Source organism: Citrus clementina, unplaced genomic scaffold, assembly GCF_000493195.1.
Source record: "Citrus clementina cultivar Clemenules unplaced genomic scaffold, Citrus_clementina_v1.0 scaffold_5, whole genome shotgun sequence".
Classification (NCBI taxonomy): Eukaryota; Viridiplantae; Streptophyta; class Magnoliopsida; order Sapindales; family Rutaceae; genus Citrus; species Citrus x clementina.
In genome coordinates this window covers 19,113,207-19,135,374 of record NW_006262201.1, presented here as the reverse complement: position 1 = coordinate 19,135,374, position 22,168 = coordinate 19,113,207, and the positions used below count along the sequence as shown (strand labels likewise).

At 33.4% G+C, this 22,168-nt stretch overlaps 2 protein-coding genes across 5 annotated transcripts; both read right to left on the bottom strand.

Annotated features, from left to right (window-relative positions):
* Window positions 1-3,725: 3,725 nt before the first annotated feature.
* On the bottom strand, window positions 3,726-14,881 carry LOC18042346 (tRNA threonylcarbamoyladenosine dehydratase). 4 transcript variants are annotated; one of them, XM_024184065.1, is made up of 11 exons: window positions 14,587-14,881; window positions 14,303-14,410; window positions 14,046-14,193; window positions 11,724-11,936; window positions 10,244-10,378; window positions 8,478-8,612; window positions 8,116-8,331; window positions 7,004-7,128; window positions 4,942-4,999; window positions 3,999-4,149; window positions 3,726-3,896 (listed from the first exon to the last, which is right to left on the bottom strand). In XM_024184065.1, the coding sequence occupies exons 1-10, from the start codon at window positions 14,682-14,684 to the stop codon at window positions 4,030-4,032; spliced, it is 1,356 nt and encodes a 451-aa protein (XP_024039833.1). In that variant the 5' UTR covers window positions 14,685-14,881; the 3' UTR covers window positions 3,726-3,896; window positions 3,999-4,029. The 4 variants fall into 4 exon arrangements, 3 of the variants coding, with proteins under 3 accessions (XP_024039833.1, XP_024039835.1, XP_024039834.1); XR_002905356.1 differs by lacking the exon at window positions 4,942-4,999; XM_024184067.1 differs by lacking the exon at window positions 10,244-10,378.
* A 987-nt stretch (window positions 14,882-15,868) lies between these two features.
* On the bottom strand, window positions 15,869-18,106 carry LOC18042345. The gene is made up of 2 exons (XM_006432214.2): window positions 17,991-18,106; window positions 15,869-17,481 (listed from the first exon to the last, which is right to left on the bottom strand). Exon 2 carries the CDS (start codon window positions 17,423-17,425, stop codon window positions 16,253-16,255), a length of 1,173 nt encoding a protein of 390 aa, XP_006432277.1. The 5' UTR covers window positions 17,426-17,481; window positions 17,991-18,106; the 3' UTR covers window positions 15,869-16,252.
* Window positions 18,107-22,168: the final 4,062 nt, after the last annotated feature.

Genomic DNA, 22,168 nt, shown 5'->3' with positions numbered 1-22,168 from the left:
CCTAAACATCATATTGGTTATGGGTTTCACACAATCAGTCTAGAAGTCATAGTTTCATGCAAAATTAATTTTAAAAAATATAATATAATCTTAGTTTAAGGATGTTTTTTAATAATTACAGACTAATTGGACTTTAGTATAATAACAAGAAACAATCTAGGGGTATAAATGCATAAGTTTGAAATTTGCTTCATAATCGGCGAGAATGTTTATTGGAAGTCACTGATGTGGCCAACGAACTTCGTTGACCAAATTGTTTAACCACTTGGGTTTGTTCTAGTGTTTATTCATTCACAAGACAAAAATAAACTCATCTAAAAAATGAATGTCTATTCATTCATTCGAAAAATCAGATGATAACGCTTGTGAGAATCCTTTTCATGCTTTTTGACACAATGATTTTTCTTCATTAACCAGTGTAGATGCTGTAAAACATACTAATTCTCCTACATCAATACATTAGGTAGCTAATTATCTCCTTTCTCCACCTACATTACTTAGCTTCTAAATAAAGACGATTGCTTTTTATTCTCCGAACTTCAAGAAAAACAAAAGTAGATAACTTCTTTTAGTGCGGTATGTAAATCGTAACCCCAATATTTGAACTCTTGATGTTCAAAAAACAAAATGGACTTTGGGTCAGAAGATACTTCATGCACCATTTTACTTACTAACGAAGTCATGGTGAGCAATACCATAGTATGGAATGATTTAAGCCTCAATTTTTGAAAAAAAAAAGAGAAATTAATAAACAAACAAAAAATAACAATAAACAAATAGTAGCTCTACGTCTTTGCCCTAAGAACTTGCATTCTAATAAACATGAAAAATGAAGGAAGTTACTAATTGTGAAGTTATCTAAAAAAAGTTTTGTAAGTTTTGTTTATTTAAAATTTCAATAATTGGTTTTGTATATTCTATACTCTCATTTCTTTTTTTTTTAATAATTATGTTTATCAGTTAGGTACATAGAAAATGTATATTTTTCTTAATCTTTTAATCTAGTATACATGACAAACGTGTACTTATCTAAATCTCTTTAATTTAATAAGAAAACATAACTTTGATTTTATATTATCATCTGATTTTTCCAAGAAATGGGTAGGTTCAATGGAATCTATTTTAGTCTTGTGAATGAATACAACTCCAGTACATGTGCATGAAAATTGTTGATCAGGGAAGAATTGAAGAGGTTGATGCAGATAGACCAAAAGACGTATATAGCAGTAGTTTATGACCCATATTTTAAGATTAAGTTTAAAAATGAGCATCAATAAGAGAAGTTAGTATACGGTTGATTGAGGCAACCAAAATAGACCTGTTGCCGAATAATGTTGACAAAGAGAGGAATAAATTAGCGCATACATGTAATGGCTGCTCTCAAATAAAAATAATGAAGGATTAAAGATATATGTAAAATAAACGTATACTTTTCTTGATCCTTTTAATCTAATATACGTGAAAAATGCATACTTATCTCAATCTCTTAATATAATAAAGAAAGATAACTTTAATTTTTTCTTATCATCTGATTTTTTTAAAGAAATGTATAGACATCCATTGTTCAATGGAGTACTTCTTTGTCTTGCGAATGAATACAACTCCAGTACACGTGCATCGAAGTTGTTGAGGAAAGAGTTGAGAAGGTTGGGGGTGGTAGACCAATGGAAGAATACAGTAGTAGTTTAGAACCTATGATTTAAGATCAAGTTCAAGAATGAGTATTAGCAAGAGATGTTGCGATACGGTTGATTAAGGCAACGAGAATAGACTTGTTACCTGATGATGTTGTCAAAGAGTGGAATGAATTTCCAACTATTTTTCTAAACAAACTAATTAAAAATCATACTAAAGCGTATAAATGTAATGGCTACTATCAAATGAAAATAATAAAGAATAAAATATATATGTAAAAGCCGGTCCTCTCCCTTTACTGAACAACATTTTTTTTTTGTCTTAATCACGAGGTATTCTGGGGAGGGCCTCAACTGTGGGAGACATCTTTAAATCCGTACCACAACTCAGACTAGAAGTCCCCGCTCGAACACGAGGTATTCTGGGGAGGGCCTCAACTGTGGGAGACACCTTTAAATCCGTACCACAACTCAGACTAGAAGTCCCCGCTCGAACCGGGAGGCAGGTTGTCCCAACAAATGCGACTTCCCTGCAACTTGAACTGAGGAGCAAACCCAGTCAAGTTACTTAAGGGGACTCCATTTACTAGTGAAACCAACACTTTGTTGGTCCTTTACTGAACAACATATTATTACAAGTTTTACACAATCACTGTAGACGTCATAAAACCACGTGAATTTTATTTTAAAATAATAATACATTTGTTGAAATAAGTGTCAAATCTCTACTCAGAGATAATTTTGTAAAAAATATTGGCTTACTGAACCTTCATGTAATACCAAGAAATAATCTAGAGGTGTAAAAATAATTATAGGCTTACTGATCCTTCATGTAATACCAAGAAATAATCTAAGAGTGTAAATGTTAAGTTTGAAATTTGCTTGTTAATTCGTGAGAATGTTTGTTGGGGAGTCACGACGCGACCAACAAAATTTGTTGACCAAAGGTTTTGACCACCTGGGTTTGTTCATCTGCTTATTCGTTCATAAGACATAAACAGACTCCTTCAAACAAAGAATGTGTATTCATTCATTCGAAAAATAAGATGATAACGTTTGATTTGAATCCTTTACAAGCTCTCTGAAGCATTGATAACAAAGAGTAGATAACTTCTTTTGGTATGGTATATAAATGACAGCCCTATATCTGAACTATTGATATCTAAAACCGAAATGGACTTTAGACGGGAAGATAATTCATTTTGCATACCGACCCAAGTCTTGGTAAGCTATACCGAAGTCTGGAAAAACTTAAGACTAAACCTTAAAGAAAAAAAAAGAAATGAATAAAAAAAAAATTTAGTAGCTCTGTGTTTTTACCTCAAAGAGACATTAGTTGGAAGCTGTTTGGGATTAATGGGGCTGTGTGCTGGGAACGACCTCATGTTGGTTGGGTTAAATGCAATGTTGATGCTGTTGTGTTTTCTTCTCAATCAAAGATCAGTTTTGGCTGTTTGGTTCGCAATTCTGATGGCACTTTCTTGGCTGCAAAGTGTGATAGTTTTGCTGGCGGTTTTAGGGCTAGAAGAAGCAGAAGCGTTTGGAGTTCGGGAGGCGCTTAGTTGGTTGAAGAATCTGCGACTTCCTCGTGTGGTAATTGAATTAGACTGTCTTCAAGTTTTCAAGGTTTCAAGGTTTTAACTGAGAACCGGTCAAGTCCGAATGGCTTTGGACTCATAGTTGAGGAATGTCATTTTTTAGCTCAAAATTTGGGAGAAGAGGAATTCTCAATTGTCTGTCGATCTGCGAACGCTGTTGCCCATAGTGTTGCTAGGGTGGGAGTTTTATGTCAGGTCCTAAAAAGTAGAGTATTGTTCCACCTCAGTTGGTTACTGAAGAATTTGTAATAGTTTTTTGTTTAATGAATTTCTCTTAAAAAAAAATTAATATAACTATTTATTTAAATAGTTATTTTAACTTCATTAAATTAAATTTTACATAGTTATTTTAACTATTTAATATATGAAACAAAAGATAAATCTATACATATAATTCAGATTCAATCTAATCTTTACTTTCAAACGTAGCTATATCAGACAATAATTATCTGGGATTGGCTTTGAAATGTCTAATAAAATCCAAAACTTGAAATGTCCAACAAAAAAATTTCTATTCCTCGCTAGACGACATTACAATGAAAGGGCCAGACCCTCTTCCATGATTCATAAAAAGAAGAAACAGAAACTCAGGCGATAGGCCAAAGCCGAAACCCAGTTTTGGTCGACTCCCACTAAAAAATTCTGGTTGTTTTCTTGGATTCATCTGTTGAAATATATAAACAAAACAAATACTTAATTCTAAATTTCAAAAAGGAAAAAAACAAGATGGGAAAATGAAAAGGAGTCAAGACTCAGAGAGACGGACCAGTCTCCATCAAAAGTTGGATTGCAAACTTTCAGAATAGTTGCAACAGAAATTCCAGTTCAGCTCGCTTCAACACAGATGTAACCCTCTCAAAAAAGGCAGGTTCCTTTTCCTTGATATCGTCAAGTGTCCTTGACTCATGTTCATCTGCCTGCAGAGAACAAAAGCAAATGCTATGCTAGTTGGTCTTTGGAAATCGAGAAAAATAATTAAGTGCAAAATAAATACCATCCTCTCATCAGGGGTGCATTTGATAACTTAGAAGCCCCTTAGGTTTTAGCCTTTAGGGGAAGGGAAGAATAAACAGAACCCCGTCACTGACTACAAGATGCTCTCTTTCTCTATTTATTTCCTAAGATACTCCAATAAGTTATTTGTTCTCTCTGTGGAAAGAATAAAATGCTTCATCCTGCCACTACGTTTGATGCCTTAACCTAACCAAACATAAACTGATATCGTGGCTCTAAGTTCTCTCAGTTTTGACAAGAGAAGTTAAAATATATGAAGCTATGGATTTTGAAAAAACATGGAATATATTTAAAATCACAGTGATAACATTAAGGAACCATGCTTGTAACATGACAATTTTGTTCCAGACGGGAAACAACAATATTCATTTCTGTGTAAGTGGACAATAAAATTAGGAATGATTCAGTTCAGCTGCAGTGATAAAATGCTTTTAAGAATTAATAAAAAAGAAACAGTACACCTATATGGTGTATCAGCTAGAAAGTAATTAGATTATGTGGCTTTCTAACAAACTATTTGATAAAAGATCAAAGCAACTACCAGTGCAGAATAGTTGTGACACAACAAAATAGTTAAAATCAATTAAACTTATATATGAATTCAACAGGAAATATAATTGAGTAATATTACGACAAACAAGCATGCCTTTTAAAATCTATTGTAGCTGTTTAGAGATAGGGAAGCTCCAAGATACCTCTTTAAATTTCAAAAGAACCAAGTTTGATACAGTTGCTGGTTTTTCTCGGTCCCACCTGAATTTAAAAAAAAATGAATAAACTAACAACAATGCAATGCCAGTCAATGTCACCCTTAAAAGGACAACAATTTCATTGGGATACATATTGCACAGCCATAACACTAAATTCATAAACAGCCAGTCAGCCACTGTACCGAGAATATCGTGATTGGTCAGTATTTTGACTGTAAATGATACTAGCTGAAATTTAAATGAGATCACCGAACGCAATTATACTCTTATAGTGGAGAAAAAATAGTTATTAGAAATTCGTGTAGGCATGTGAAGATTTAGCACTTTAATTGTCAGTTGGTGCTACAATACAGGGTTCTGAAGGTCTCTACACACTTAATTAGGGTTTCAAGAAACACAGACTATAAGCAAGCAAATGCGCAAGTAAAAATAGCTTCAAGTACGTGAGACACAAAAGTTGAAATCAAGTGAAAGTGGTGACAGACATGGTCATTGCCTGGCTATTCCAATTTTATTTCACTCTGTTTTCTCAAGACTTCCAGATCTTAGTACTAAATTGACAAATGTTCCTCACTCATTTAGCAAATTTTAGGACCGACTTTCAGATGAGTTCACAAGTAGTAAAAAATCTCTCTCCTTCGTCTCGCACAGTGGAGGTCCAATTTAGAACGCAATTAAACATTTTGCCGATAATATCTTATCTTCAGAAAGCCTAAATCATCAGGGAGCACAGCAACAAGCTCCTTGAGAATATACTATAGATACTAGCTAGGTCATCTCAATAGGTCAGGTGCAAAAGATGTCACTAGAAGAGTGAGAAAAATGCATCACCAAGGTCTACACGGCTTAGTTTCTGATAGACACCTCTTTGGTCTTGGCAAGATTCAAGTCCAATGTCTGCTTTGAGCAAACATTCTATCACTGTTTTGTCATTGGGCTTTGCAACCCAAAACGCGTCTATTTATTCAAGAGAGCCCATGGCTTGTAAACTAGTCCAAGAACTCTCTTTCTGGCAATATGGGATATTATAAACTAGTCCAAGAAATCTCTTCATCGAATGCTTAACGTTGTGCAATTTGATTTCTTTGGTTGTATTTGCAAGTCCTTCACCTGTTACCACACCATGATAGCATTCACCTCACTTGTAACTGCCAATGTCTAGAATGATCAACTTCAGCATCTTCTTTAAAGTTTCTGATCTAACCAAACAAACCAGTAGACACACCTCATATTTGGGCTCAGAAGGATTTTAATATCTTTAACACATTTTGAAGAATAATTTTTAGTACCATAACCAGCCAAAGTTGAGACTCTTTCAGCTGAGGGGTATTGATGGATAATGATGTTACAGCCATTCACACATAAAATTATTTTATCTTTAGAGGTTAAGGGATTTTATTTGCTTTAATTGGATTCTTCTATTGCTTTTTCTATATATTCATTTCCATCTATCCATTTCTTTCCCCCATTGTCTCTTTCTATTCACAGGTCCAACCAACTGGCTGGAGGAATTCAACTTATTTTATGCATGCTGCCTAGGAAGGCAACATCTTAGAAACCTTTTGCCTGTACCATCCGTTTTATGTTCAATTTTGATGAAATTTTCACAGGAGTTCATTGTTAACCAAACTAATGTAACCCAAATCAATGATACTACAAGAAGAGTTCAATGAAGCAATGGAAATGATAAATTCTCCAACAAATATTATGTCCATATAAGAAGAGAGACAAGACAGGTAGCAAGAAAACCTAAAATTATTAAGCACATAAAATCACAACATTGCCATCATCAATATATGTACTTGGAGCCTACAAACTATAAGATAGTCCAGAAGGCCAGAAAAGTTATCAGATGTTCATAATTTGACCTTAAACCCTACTCTATTCCTTAATCCTACCATACGATTCTTAGCATTAATCTCTAAAACTGAAAACAGTTCAGAGAAAAGCTTAATCCCTGAACTTTCTGTTATGCATTATTAACATTCACCATATGTAAAAGATCACGTTGATCATATTATTTATGATGAAAAGAAACAAATGTTACCTCACAAGCATCAACTCGTTGACTGATCGCCACATCCCACGCCCCACATCTTTTGCAGAATGCTCCCAAGCACTTCGTCCATGCCACAGTTCTTTTGCAACATACATCACTTCCTCAACATCTACCTGTAAAAGATAAAAGCCTGGTAAGTAATAAGGTATAATTATATGAACTTATTACATAAATGGTCCATCGTAGCTTTGAGTTTGAGAGTAGTTGAGCAACTTTCACTGAAAATGAAACAAAGACATTAATGGCTCTATTGACTCCATAAACACAATACAACTAGCTTAGAATCATTGCTAATAGTGAGTTTCAATTATCCATTAATTTTCTATATAAGTGGTTTAAGAAAAAAAAGAAAAGATTATAACAACCAAAATATACATACGATAAGATTAGGATTTTCACTCCATAGGAAAAAGAAGATTACAGCAACCAAGGTATACATACGACAAGATTAGGACTTTCAATCCATAGGAAAAAGAAAAGAGGATCTAATTATCCAATTCCATTCAATATCTCAAACTACTATTCAGGCACTGATTACATGAATGACATTAAGGCAAATGGTAAACAAGAGTGCCCTCGTCCGCTAAATCTACTACATATTGCAAATGTGCTATGTAATAGGTTTCTATAGAACTTTTCAATCTGTTTTATGCACAAGGATTAATATTTCCAGAAAATCAAAATCCATGACCTAGTGTGCAGTAGCAAAGATCCATAAATTGGTATCAAAGCCAAAACCTTTTATTTAAAAACAAATAAAAATAAAAACCTTACACTTATTCAACAAGTAATGTTAATTCTAGTGCTATTGACTTTCAATTACAATTATAAAATAAGAGATTTCTTCCAAGTACAAAATAAATAGATGAAATTTTAGCAAGAAGTTTTTTTTTTTTTTTAAAAAAAACAATCTCCAAATGCCCAGAAGCACAAGCAATGGAGCAATAAATGTAAAACCTATATCAACCTATCATCATAGTCAGCATATATTCTAAACAGAGTGAAAAGGTGCCAAACATTTTACTTGGACAACAGATGGAAAAATAATCTAAAAAACTACAATTATCAGCCAACACAAGTGTAAAGGAATATTTTCATACCTGAACTTCCTTGGCTGTGCCATATAATGACTCCTCATGCTCAGTAAGGCGTTGATGAAGCAGACGGTAATGGTCGACATCCATATTTACTATAGGCTCAGTTTGGACTTGCAGTTCTGCCAGTTGTGTCACAACATAGGAGGCCATGACCATTCCAAATATTGCAGGAATGCTACCCAGAACAGGTATGATGCGAACCCTGAACCCGGGCACCATCTGTAAATAAGACAAGAATTATGAATGTGAATGTATTGCTTGATATATATATGTTTATGGATTTTGGTAAATGAGAGCTGAATTATCAATATCAGTACTAACTAAAAGCAATAAAAGAATTCAGAATAGTAACTAAGCATCTTTACTTGATAATCTGAAGGGTTTTCATCTTCTCCACTGGGACCCGTGAATGGAAGCAGCTTTGCCTTAGGTTTCTCTAACGAGAAAACAACAGGAATACCGCCTTCAATGCCATAATCTTTCCTCAAACGATGCCTTACCTGAAAAATAGCAATTCCATTAGGTACATAAAACTCAAGTTTTCTGAATATAACATTTCTAGTTATTATAAGAAATAAAATTTAGGGTTTAGGGTAACTACCACAGCATATATACTTCTACAGCCACATAAACGAAAAATTAAAAGTTCGCGATACTATTTGGGAATTATGAACTAGCATAAGATTAAGGGTATCAGCTTCAGTTTTTTCTCTTTTTTTCTTTTTTTGGTTTTTTCCTTCAATGATATAGAAAAGAAATTGTAGACTTCTATTTAATAAACAGTGATATACAAAATAGAGAATTATGCGGACACCCCCCCCCCCCCCTCCCCCCCCGCGGACGATATACAAGAGAAATTGTAGACTTCTATTCAATAAACGGTGATACACAAAAAAGAGAAAAATTATGCTACAGGAATCAGGGACATCAACAAATTATAGCTCCACATACTCTTGATGCACCTCATAGCTTCATGCATATTCTTGGTGCAATGGCCAAAAAAAAAAATGAAAATAGTGCTATCTGATTAAAAAGGAAAAAGAAAATCATGATATAACAATTATATAGCAAATTCATTCATGTAGGCCAAGGAAGGTCGACTCCAAAACCACTGGTGGTATATTGTTGAAGAAGTTGCGGTTAACCCAGGTATCTCTGTACTTACACTTCTATTTGCAAATGAAGCTCAAGTGCCAATACCAATGAATTGTAGCTAAGAATGTGCAACGAAATTTCTAACAGTTTAACATAGTTCCATGACTTCATAAAATTTAGAAACATGAAAATTCTTACGTTTGATGAGAATTTCAAAGTCATACGAGCTTTTATATCTAGAAAGAGTTAGGAAGCCTTCAGAAGAGAAAGATAGAAAGAAGAAAATAAAAAAGACGAAGCTTCAAAGGATTTTATTGCCAGTGGAACAACAAGGATAATTGAGAGTACACTATCTCATTTAGGCCATTAATTAACAATACAGGCAACTGAGATTCACAACAGAAAAGAAAGGGTTTTAAGAAACTTGTTCATAACAACAGAATTATTGTTTCTAGCCACATCATTTTGTAAAATAGAGATGTTCATAACATTCGCGAATCCCTTTTACATGAAAAATTCACCAAACATCTTTTTCTTCAAGTTGTCCTGATTTTATGTGTTTGTGTGTGTGTCGTGACTTTAGAAAAATGGAATTCCTTATTTTATTAAAGTAAAAGACAAGTTAAAAAACACAGATTTCAATAAACTATATTAGAGTGCGTATTTTTTTCGTCTTTTAACCTATCCCTTACAATAAAGTAAGGGATTCCCTTATTGTAAAATTACTCTATATATATATATATATATTGCGTGTCCTAGAATATGACAGATGGACCAGCTTTACACACATCATTCATGCTTATGAAAATAATTTATTCCCTAATATATTTATATTCACTAACAGCAAAAATGCATCAGGTTGCTTGGGAATATCTGCAAGCAGGAACTATAAATTTTAGCACCAAATGCATATATCGGCATCCTTAATTCATAATGAATTATCTAGGCAACAAAGCTGTAGGACCAAAAAGACAAGCATTTAATACTTTGCCAAGCACTTAAAGAGATGCAAATAGAAACAAGCCAGATACATTACAGCTCGGGATAATGGATCATTTGTTGACTCTCTTAAATCAGCCACACGGATTCTTGTTGGGTCAGCTCTAGCTCCAGCTCCTGTTGCACATAGAACCTTTAAACCCCTACGTACACATGCAGCAAGAAGTGCCACCTACTATAGATAAAATTTCACAATTTACAATGTGAACATCACAATTTAAACATACCATGTTAAATAACTCTTAATTTCAAATGTTTAGGATCAGAAGAAAAGACCCAATAGTAATTTTAATATCAAACCCCAAATATACATTCATGGCCGACTGTATAAGCTTGTTCTTGCAAACATAGAATCATCTTTAAGATCGAATGACCGAATCTAAAGTTGATTCAAGATTCAAAACAAAGAATTTCATAGTCCAATAATACAATTATTCTATGTGGAATAGATATTAATCCCAAAAGCTTAAGTTTTTAGGAGAGTCCCCAACAATGGTATTCAAAATCTAACAAGATATCCCATTAATAAGCAGTCTACTAAATCTAAAACAAAAACATATCTCAACATAAGTTTTTAAGATAATATGATTCGATCTATTTCTTTGCTAAACACTTTGCCAATGACATTTTCATCAAAGTAGAAAAACATAAAATTTCTCATTTTCATTCTTATGCAAAAGCGAAAATTGATTATATTAATATTCAATAATAAATTTCTCATTTTCATTCTTATGCAAAAGCGAAAATTGATTATATTAATATTCAATAATAAATTTTTCTCCTACAACACCCTTTTTCTTGACTTCCTTAAAACCTCATCTTGCCTGCCATGCCACAATCACCATGGCTGCCACTTAAGGGGAATATCAAGAGTTTTAAATACAATTTTTATCCTCCTACCCTACATAGCAACTTAAGCTTTTATATGTTTAGATCTATCTAAAGTTGCAACTTCATATATCAAACTTAAAAATCAAAGTAAAAGTTGTCCAGTTCCATTCATGCCCAAAAGGCTAGGTATCATAACTTCAGATGATTATAGGAATTAATCGGCCATGCTGTTAGACTAATGAAAACTTATGTTAGGCGCAAATATAAAGGGGCAGGGGCAGTTTGGTAATTTTAGGGGCAGGGGCAGTTTAGAAATTTTATTTATTCGTTAATTAGGGCTCATGTATAAATAAGAGATTAAGGAGTCATTTAGGGTTTATGCTGAGTTTTGTCTAGTATTAAGAGTAATTAGGAGTTTTGGGAGAGATGAGCTACCCCTCAAATTATAGGTCAAGATTGTTCTTTCTTTTGATTCAATCAATAAAAACCAGCCCGAATTTAGCCCTAAGTCCTATCACAAGCATACAATATCAAAAGAGCAAAAAGAAAGATCATCCCTAACTCAACACGACAACTATAAAAAGAAGACCATGTATGAAAATATAGTAAATATCTAGCATTGAAGAAATAATTCTGGCAGTGATCAAAATTAGTTCTAAACTTAGACTTTAAGCAAGAAGAGGTACCTTTGTATCAATGTTATCAATGCAATCCAAAACAAAATCAGGGTGGCCAGACAAAATTTCTTCTTCAGATGATGCATCATATAATAGCACTTTTGCATCTATGTGGCATTCTGGGAAGATTGAAGAGAAATGCTTCTTGAGGCATAAGGCTTTCGGAGTACCAACATCTGCTCGTGTTGCAACTGCATGCCGATTAAGTGATGAAACTGATACCTTCTCACATAGCGAACAAATTATAAGTACCTTTTGTAGGAATACATACAATTTGAATACAATTGAGACCTCTCTTCAATGTCTCTTTTTATTTTATCTTTTTTTTTCCTTTTTTGAAAAAGAAAAAAAGAAAAGAAAGTTAAAGCAAAACTATTACTCTACCTTTGCTAGCAATAACTTTCATGTATTACTACCAGAACGATTGAGAGGCTAGGATGGCCAAAGGCAACAACAAAAATTATAATAACAATAATTAAAAACTGAAAAAATAACACCATATATAAAATAGAAAATTCATTGAATTCAAATCAATGGTAAAATGTTACCATGCAATATGTTTATGGTACATAACATAAGCATGGACACATGGTTCCAGGTACAGCTAAATGTAAAGCAACTAGGTTAAACTGGACTCTCCTATCAATATTAAGGATGACATAACATCCGACCAGAGTACCCTTTGAAGAAGGAAAGATTTTTCATTAATGAGTGGCATCTGTTAGCTACAAAAGTATCTAATATATTGGTAACCATAGCATGCCCATAGATGAAGACAAGTATCCAATATATTGGTAACCAATCCATATATTCAAGCAAATACCACAATGCACTAAAAGCATTCAAATGAATTCATGCAACTTCGATGGCAGATCAAATAGAATAACCTTGAACTTCAAAGTTACATGTAATGCTTTTATTTTGGAAAGCACATGCAAAATATTTATTCTCCCAACATGTCGATTTCAAATTTCGGAATATAACTGCACTAATACAAACAATGAAACATAATGTTTTATTGCAAGGTAGGCTATTTCTGACACATGCATTTCCTTCTTCTATCACAAGAAACTAGAAACTCATAAATGTATAGCTTCCCAAATTTTTTGATGGCAGAAAAAAGTCACCAAACAGGAAAAAACAGAGAGAAATTAAAAAACAAAATTCTATCAATGGCTTGTTAATTTTCTAGAATAAGAAAGAAAGAACCTTGAATTCATAAGCGAAGCAAGAAACTAACTATGGTTCCACAAAGTTAAACTAGTTCTTTCCAGCTATGATGATTGAGAGTACACTGTCTTATTAAGGCCATTGATAAACAATAAAGGAAACTGAAATTTGCAACAGACAAGCAAGGTTTTTAAAGAAACTTGTTCATAACAGCAGAAATATTCTTTCTTGCTTGCATCATTTTGTAAAATTGAGATGTTCGTGACATTCCAGAATCTCGTTTACATGAAATATTCACCAGATATCTTCTTTCTTCAAAGTTGTCCTGATCTTATATATATGGAAAGAGAGAGAGTAAATTAATAATAATGCTGATCTTATATATATGGAAAGAGAGAGAGTAAATTTATAATAATGGAATCCAACAGCTAAAAGACATAAAAAAACACAGATTTTAATACACTATAGGACAAAATACACTGGATTCAAGTGTGTATTTCCTTTTTTGTCTTGTAAAGTCAAAAAGAAGAGTAAAAGTCATTGTAAAGCCAGAAACAGATTTAACCATTTAAATTTTTAGTTCTTGCACTTGGTGAACTGGTTTATTATTTCATGAAAATGGTAAGAGACCCTAACCCCAATTTATACACTTGCAAAGCAAGCTGTATCTACCCTCTTTGAGAATGTTTCTATGAAATTTGTAGACTTTATTAGTTTTTTATGTATCAATAAAGTGCAAGGTTTAGTTGTTCTTTTGTTTCAGTTCTTTTGTTTATGTTTTTTTCCATTGATTCCATGGAAATATGGCTACATATATTCAGGTTTTTCTCAAGTTTTGAAATTAAAGCCGTTTGTTAAATTCAAAAGTTTATAAATATTATGATAAACATGTATGTATTTCAGATTTATAAAATATATTTAATTATTAAATAGACATAATTTTTAACACTGAATGCTGGATGTCATTAAATGATTAACGGAAAATTTATTGCATTAGAAAGCAAAGTGCATGACAAAGATTAAAAAGTTGATTCTTCAACAAAACTTGACTATACTTATTAAAGGTGTTGTGGGTGAAAAACTCTAGGAACCAAATGAGGAAAAACACTAACAAGATAAAGCAAGATACTAAAAGCTATAAATATAGAATAGCATACCAACCTGGTCAAAATCAACAAGGAGGAGCCTACCGACACCCGATCTCAAGAGCATGGCAGCAGCATGACTCCCAACCCCTCCAAGACCAATGACAACAACATAAGATCCAGACACTTTCTGCTGAGACTCGACGCCAAAGAATTGAATATTCCTAGCAACAATAAATAAATAATAATATAGAAAACTCACCTAAATGCTGAAAACTTAGCTTCATGGTAAAGTTAAAACAATAATTAATTAGCAAGTGAAAATAATGGCACCTGGTCAATTGTTCAGAAACTACTTCGTCTTTTAAAAGATCCAAAGCAGGTATCCCATTATGTGTCATGCAATTGGGTACATTTTTGAGGTGTGACCTCGCTATATTTCTGCAAATAACAAGGGGAAAAAAGGAATGGTCACAATAGGGATTCAGGGGAGCTTGTAATTAACATTTACCCAGGCTTCCATCATCTTAAGATCAATACAATACATTTGTTTCATATAATATATATCCAAAAATATATATTTTTAATTGATTTTCAAGGGTAACTCATATATTTACCTTGAAAGAAGCTTATAAAGAAAGACGGTAGAAACAGAGCCCAAAACAGCTCCAGTTCCTAACAACGCTAAGCTCTTGAGTTTCCCTGTCTCCGCCATTTTTGCTGCCGTCGTCAGCTTTTGCAAGTCGCAGCTTCAATTGCATTTGGCGGCGGTTTTCGCTTCTTAAGTTCCAACAGTAATAACGCTAGGGCCCTCGAAATTTGTATATTTTTTGTACTAACCTAACGAACTTTATACTTTGCATAGTTTGGCCCATCATAATATCACATTGACTGATTGACCTCTCAAGTTTAGGAGAGCTCAAAATTTATAGTTTCACAATTATGACCAACTTAAGTATTAGTTGCGCCGTTTGCACTATTGCATTACTAGGCTGGCCATTGTAAGTATAGTGATATGTTCAATGGTACGTGTCCGTCACCAAGTTATTATTTTTTTTGTCGACTCCCATATTAAGTTTATGAATTTTACCGAATGAATAATTAGATGCAAAAAGTTTTTTTTAGTTGATGTGCTTACAGTCAATTAACTCCTATTACTTTTTTTTGTAAATTGTAAAAAGTGAAAAATAAAGGGAAAAAAAATCTGATTCTCTCCCCCATTCAGTACCACGAAGAATCAAATTATCACTATACCTTTTTTGACCTTTTTTTTTTTGCCCTTTTTCTACTCCTTATGAATCCTAGGGACTCTGGGTCTTTTTATACCGATTGGAGCCCTATTTTTTACGTTCAGATAGCATGAGAGCAAATTTATTCTTCTTATACCAACCTATCAATTACTTAAGCCAAAAATGAAGAATTGTGTTTAATGGTTAATCCATTTTTGTTACATGACGCTAATATTTCGTGAGAAAAAAATGGGAGTTTTCTTTTTCTTTGTTTATCTGTTTAATTTTGATTAAATAAAAAGGGTAGTTTTGATATTAAACCAAAAAAGTAGCAAGAGCTTCGTTCTTTTCAGCTTTCTTTCAAGTTACAAGGGCACAATTGGGAGCTAAGAGCTGTTTATTGATGGAGATTTATCGCCATTTCCTTATGAAACTGGCGATAATAACATTTGAACAGTAATCCTTCTTGGTTATGCTTTGTACAGTCACTGCGTAGCCTTGTTCCTTTCTTCAGGCAAAGCTAAGGATCTAGCCGAGTTTCATTGATCCGCAGAGCGTGAAACACTTCGCTAGCACACTCATATCAGCTTCATTTAAATTACATCATCAGAACAGCTAAAGTGGAATCATATCTCATAACCAAAGCAAAACAAACTAGACAATCAGAATATATTAACTAATCATGTATTAGCCAAGATCTGTCCAGATATGTCCAAACTCTGGTGAACAAGTGTTCTGAAACATATATATGGTGCCACACAGAAATTGACTTGAAACTGTAACATCTGAGTTTCCAAGCATGGAAACTATAAGAGAAAAGAAACCAATAAAATGATAAGAAATAAAACCGGAAAAAGCAACTTACAATACAGATACTATGTTCTTTACAGAAAATACAAAAATAAATACAAGAAAGCTACCTGTTCAAATTTTATTGTTGCCAACCATCTCCAGTCAGTCATCCTGCTTGCAAATGGCTAGCAACAACTGTCACAAATTTGTACACTTGATGCTCACTAGCAAGTTACTTCTTAAATTACTCCTTTCCACTGAATTACTCGCTTCCACTACCCAAGAATTCAAGACCCTCAGTTCTCATATTCATGATACTGCGAAAAACTTCCCTCAGTTGACGTTCCAGTGGATCCAATTCGTTCTTCAACACTTCACAAACCAAAGTTAACTCCTGAATTCCATGTTCGAGTTCAATTTTTTGCTCCTCTGGCAGCGGAAACTGAGCCACATCCAACAAGTCTGTCAATTGCCGAGCACATTTGTCAATCAAATAAATTTCATATAGTAGCCCATTGGAATTTCGTCGCTCTCGCTTCTTAGATTCCTCTGTAATGCGCTCATGGAGTGATAAGAGCGGAACGCCCCATGAGAATTGACGCAGAATTGAAAAATGTACATTTAAGCCTCTATCCTGACAAGGGATTGCAGCAACAAGAGTCCACAATACAAACAAGAGTAGGGAATTCATTGCAAAAACAGGGACCACAAGCCCATTTGTAGCTGCAATGTCATTTCCACGAGGTGGTGCCAAACTGTTAGCAATTGACTGGAGTTGCTTAGCAGCTGACCAAGATCGAGAAACACTCCACGAGAGAGAACGAGAATGCCCTGGCAAGCAATGATGGTGATCTTTACTGGTGTTATGGCGACCAAAGGACCGATTTCTTTGTGAAAATACTGACCCAGAATCCTTCTCATCAAGCATTGTGAGAGCCAAATCCATCAAAGCTTTTCTTGCTCGACGGGACTGACCTTCACTGATTGTCCTCTTATGAGAATCCAGGGCACATTGAACAATCTCCAAATGCTTTTGCCACAATCGAATCTTTTCGATTCCATCACGAGTTGCATTAAACATATCAAGCGCCTTCAAACTTCTTTCAAAAAATTCAGCAACAAATCGATCCAGTGGTGGTTTCGACACTAGTGCTTTGTCTTTCAACAAAATAGCCCTGAATTCCTCCTGGCAGCAAACAAATGCATATAAAAGCTTTTGTATCCATGCAATAGAGAGCAGTTCATCATCAGCAACAGCTGATAGCGCATTAAAATGGTCTGCAATCTGTCTATGGAAGGATTCAAGCTCCAACTCCTCAGCACTGGAATCATGATGCCCTTCTACAGAATGAACCTGTTCGCGCCTAATACTCCAAATTGAGCGACCAAATGAGTGAAATGGTGAGGAAGAACCCTGATTATCAGTAGACGGCATTATGACAACTCCCAGATAGACCTCTTAAGAATACTCCAAAGATTCACAAGAGCTACCTGAAGTTTTAAAAAATGCATCAAATCCCAAATATGAATACAGTTTAAGCTCATATTGAACTCAATCAAAGATCAAAAGCCAAATATTCCCAAAACCTGTACTTAAAATATCATAACATTGTTTTAGAGAACCCATTGACATTGCAAGAATCTCAAGAGTTTCAAACAACCATCTATAAATACAATTAAGAAAATCCAAAAATTCCAAAAAGGAAAAACCCCACCTAGATATCCCTAGAAATTTTAACAAACCCACCTCTAATCATCAACAACTACACAAACATCAGAAACACAGAGAGCATATCATCCGAATTTTCAAGCAAACCACCTAAATCAACAAAATTTTCAATGCCCAGATTCCAAAAATTGTTCCATGCACAAAGTGTAATCAAACCATTGAGCTGAGAATAGAAACAAAACGCTATTGATACTGAGAATTTAATCCAGGCATAACTTATTTATGTGCATTGAAACAATAAGCTTAAAAGTCGAGATTTAAAATTACATACATATGCAGAGCAGATAGAGAGAGAGCAAAATCCAAGTAAAATGGTGGATCTCGAATTGAGAAACCCTCAGCTGAGGACTTGATAGCCCATCGCCTTGGTAAGAGACTACTGGCAAGACCCACAACAAGTCACAAAGTTAAAGCGCACCTTAAAATATTTCAAATAAAAAATAAATGGTTTTGCTAAGCAGGCGTTTGTATTTACCTTATTTATGAATTTTCCTTATTACTCAAACGTATAGCCAAAACCCCCCTTAAAAGCACAAAAATTAAAATATTTTAGATATAGATTTAGATCCGCAATCGAATTTTGTTTATTTATTTTTAAAAATATGATTGATAATTATTGAATAAGAATATTTTAATTTTTAAAATTTTAAAATTTATTTTAAAAAAATTCTGATCAATAGTCATTAAATAAAAATATCTTAATTCTTAACCACGCCTAAATAAAAAAAATGTGTGGCACAAACTAGTTTAACAAACCATTATATTATTATTGTTACTAGCTAATGTTACATGGATTTTTTTAATGTACTAATAAATTTATTTTCCACAACTGTGAATCATAAGACAAAGCAACTCAATTGAAATGTCTCAACATAATTGAGTCAAATTTAAAGTAATAATTAATGATAATGGTTAAAGAGCACATAAATTTTAGTAAAATTACAGTATCTCCCTTTTGAAACTTTTCTCTCTCATCGGCCTTCTCTAAAGATTAGTTAAGCCTTTATCTATTCATGAAAAAGTTGATTTTAATTATTTATCTTATTTCCTCATTGCACGAAATAGGGCTGGACATATGGTTTGATTCAGTTCAAATCAAATCAAACTAAACTATATATATATATATATATATATATATATATATATATATCTATATATATATCTATATATATAATAGTTTGATTTGGTTCTGTTCATACAACAAAAACTAAAAGGTTTAAAAATATCTGAACTAATTGGTGCTTTTATTTGGTTAAGTTTAAAACCAAACCAAACTACCAAATTGAACAATTCAGAGAAAAAATTTAAAAATAGAATTTATGGAAATAAAAAATAAAAATTGAAAATCCTAACCTAAACTAGATCAATAATAATAATAAAAAAATGACTCATGACATGGTTGAAGCATTGATATTGACATAAAATTGGCAATGAGGTTATGAAGTTTCTTTTGTAATTTGGGTAGATTTCTAGACTATTTTTGGGCTTTATTATGTTATTTATTGTTTCTGAATTTATGGACTCAAGATTGTGGTTATAGTAATAGTTTATTACTATTATGTTGTTTCTTTATTAAATATAAAAGGTAAAATTACTCAAACCAAATAAAAAAAACCAAAAAACTGAAATGAACTAAATTGAATTAATTTAGTTAAGTTTGGTTTGTTCTATTGTTTGGTTCGTATTTAATTAAAAAAATAATGAACCAATTAGTTTAGGTTTGGTTCGATTCTGAACCTATACCAAACCAAACTAAATGGTATCCAACCCTAGTGTGAAGGTAGCTTTTCTCCAACAACGTTTTAATTTATTATTATTTTTTTTTTGTTGTTTTGGTGTTGCCCTAACATGGTTTTATTCTAGTTTGGGTTCTTCATACCTCATATTGAGAAGGCTTTTTTTGTGATGAAAATTTGCTAGTGCAAAATGTTCATTATTGCATCAATTCAAACATCTAAATCTAGTGGCACAAGGTTATTTAAAAGAGTAATTCTAATATATGTGTAGGCGTCACATTTTATTATAACCTAATAACACGATATTTGTCCATTCTAAAAGACTCATCCAACCATAGACCCTAATAATGATGGTTATGTATCTTTGCGGCACCATCAAAGACTTGAAATAATGGCCTTTATTAATATTATCATGCGTTACAAGATAACAAGCAATAAGTGACAGAAATTTGTAATAGATTCTTAGCAAAATAACTTATATCATAAAATATAATAAATTTATGATAGAAATTCGATTCTGTCATGGATTAATGGTGGTTTTATAATATAATTATTGTCTATAAAAAACTTACTCTATGAAGATATTAGGATAGAAGTATGATTTTGACCATATTTGACTAACACAGATTGGACCCTCCCATTGACATCGTTCCAAACTTTATTATTTTTATTCAACCACAATCCCCAGCAAACCATAGCAGCCAGACTACAATCATCAATATTACACCGAGTAAACAAATCCTCCAACTAATGAACAAAGCTCAATCAACTCCCATTAAATCCAATCACAGAGGATAACCAGCAAGCTTTAGCAAAAGGGCAAGTAACCAAGATATGGTATACAGATTCAAATGAAGTGTGACAAATGGGGCAGAAAGCTTGTACCTCTACTCGACGCTGCAAAAGGTTGTCGGCAGTTGGAATAACATTAGCCATTGCTCGCCAAAGAAAGTTTTTAACTTTTGCCGGAACAAGAAGTTGCCATAAATTATGCCAAGCACTACTACTAGGAAGTTGCCATAAATTGCTCTTTCCCACGAGATTTGCTCCCATCCTTCGCGAATTTTGTGGCCTCATTCTAATCCACTACCATAGCAACCCCTGATTTTGAGCAGTTGCCAAGATTGCCTTCCTCTATCTCTGGTGGCGTTGTCCTCAGCCAACGCTCACCGGAATTCATCATACCTTGCCTAGGCGATACTTTCACCCATATACCATAGGGTCTAACAACATTACCATCCACACTATCATACAAAGAAAGACAATTGCACTTAGTATGGCCTAGAAGACCACAAATGAAACAAAACACATTGAGTCGTTCATACTTGAAATCCACCCAAAACCATTCCCCTCATGTTCATTTCAACCGCATTCGTCGCTTGCAAGGTTTCCTTACATCAAGAGACACCTTCAGTTGCATATAATTTCGCCAAACACCTTTGAGATTATTATCATCTGACTCTAGAAAAGAACCAATATAATTGCCAATACTATGCAAGATCCGTTTAGATTGGAAACCAAGTGGCAAATTATAAACTTGGATCCAAAAGGTAGTATGGAACAAAGGAACATTTTGGGGTTGCTCATCAGCACCTAATATGTGAACAAGAAGAATGTGTTGATCAAATATCCATAGTCCAGAATTGAGAACCCTCCTTACATCAATGTCATGAAAGAATTGAAACAATAATAGAGTATGAGATAAGTCCTTGATACAAACACCCTTTCCCGACCTCAATAAGGCCGCCATAGTATTCTTCATAGAGCAAAATTGATCACCTTATCAGTTAGGAAATGTCCCACAAGGCAATAACGAGAATCAATTTTAACTCCCCCATTATTTTCATCCTCCTCTCCAGCCACCTCAAGACCACTCTCCTCCTCTTCATCAAGTTACAAACGTGCACATTCAATATGCAAATCAACTGCTCCACGACGACTTGAACCAGCCATAGAGGAACGTAAAAACAAGGCTAGTGAATGAGAAATGAATAGCAAAACCAACTAAGAGACAATCTGACTTGTCAGTGAGACAAGACGAACAAACTTGTCAAAAGACAAGACTAATTGATCTCTATTTATACTTAGCTTTTAGACAATTATATATTGAAGAAATAAAAATTCATATGATAAAAATACAAATGTTGATTTGACGGCTGAGGATTTCAAAAGCCTGGTAAGTTCACCGCTATGTATTAATTTTCCTTTTAAATATTTTACATCTTTTGCTTTCTTAAAAGCTTATTTAATCTTCGAAGCTTGATAAGTTCATTGCTATGTATCAATTTTCTTTTCTTTTTCTTTTTTTTCAATATTTTATATCTTTTGCTCTCTTGAAAGCTTAATTATAGATCAATGTTGAGAGTTTGATCTCCCTTGGACATATTGAATCAATGATTACGCCTTGAACATAGGATGAGTAGATGGGACCTATATGCAGTTATCTGTAAAGATCTTGTTAGCATACTAAATTAGTATGTCATTTGAATTATTACTTCTAATTGTTAAATTTATGGTTGAAAAGGTTTAGAGTACTTTCTAATTGTCAGGTTTCAATGTTAACATACATTGGCTGTTGAGTAATGATTAGTCACACATGCTTTGTGCCTTTTATTCTCTTTTACTATTATTATTTCAATAGTTCAAGTTCTAGCCCCTATTTCATGCTAGATGAAATTTATCTAAGAGCATGAAAACTTCTACACTTTGGAAT

Excerpts from the sequence above, each read along its gene's own strand:
- LOC18042346 (XM_024184065.1), bottom strand. The coding sequence starts at position 14,684 with ATGGCGGAGACAGGGAAACTCAAGAGCTTAGCGTTGTTAGGAACTGGA. Across the intron at positions 8,613-10,243 it reads ATGATCCATTATCCCGAGCT|GTAAGGCATCGTTTGAGGAA; the intron begins GTAATGTATCTG and ends GCTATTTTTCAG. Across the intron at positions 5,000-7,003 it reads AACGAGTTGATGCTTGTGAG|GTGGGACCGAGAAAAACCAG; the intron begins GTAACATTTGTT and ends TTTTAAATTCAG.
- LOC18042345 (XM_006432214.2), bottom strand. The coding sequence starts at position 17,425 with ATGCCGTCTACTGATAATCAGGGTTCTTCCTCACCATTTCACTCATTT.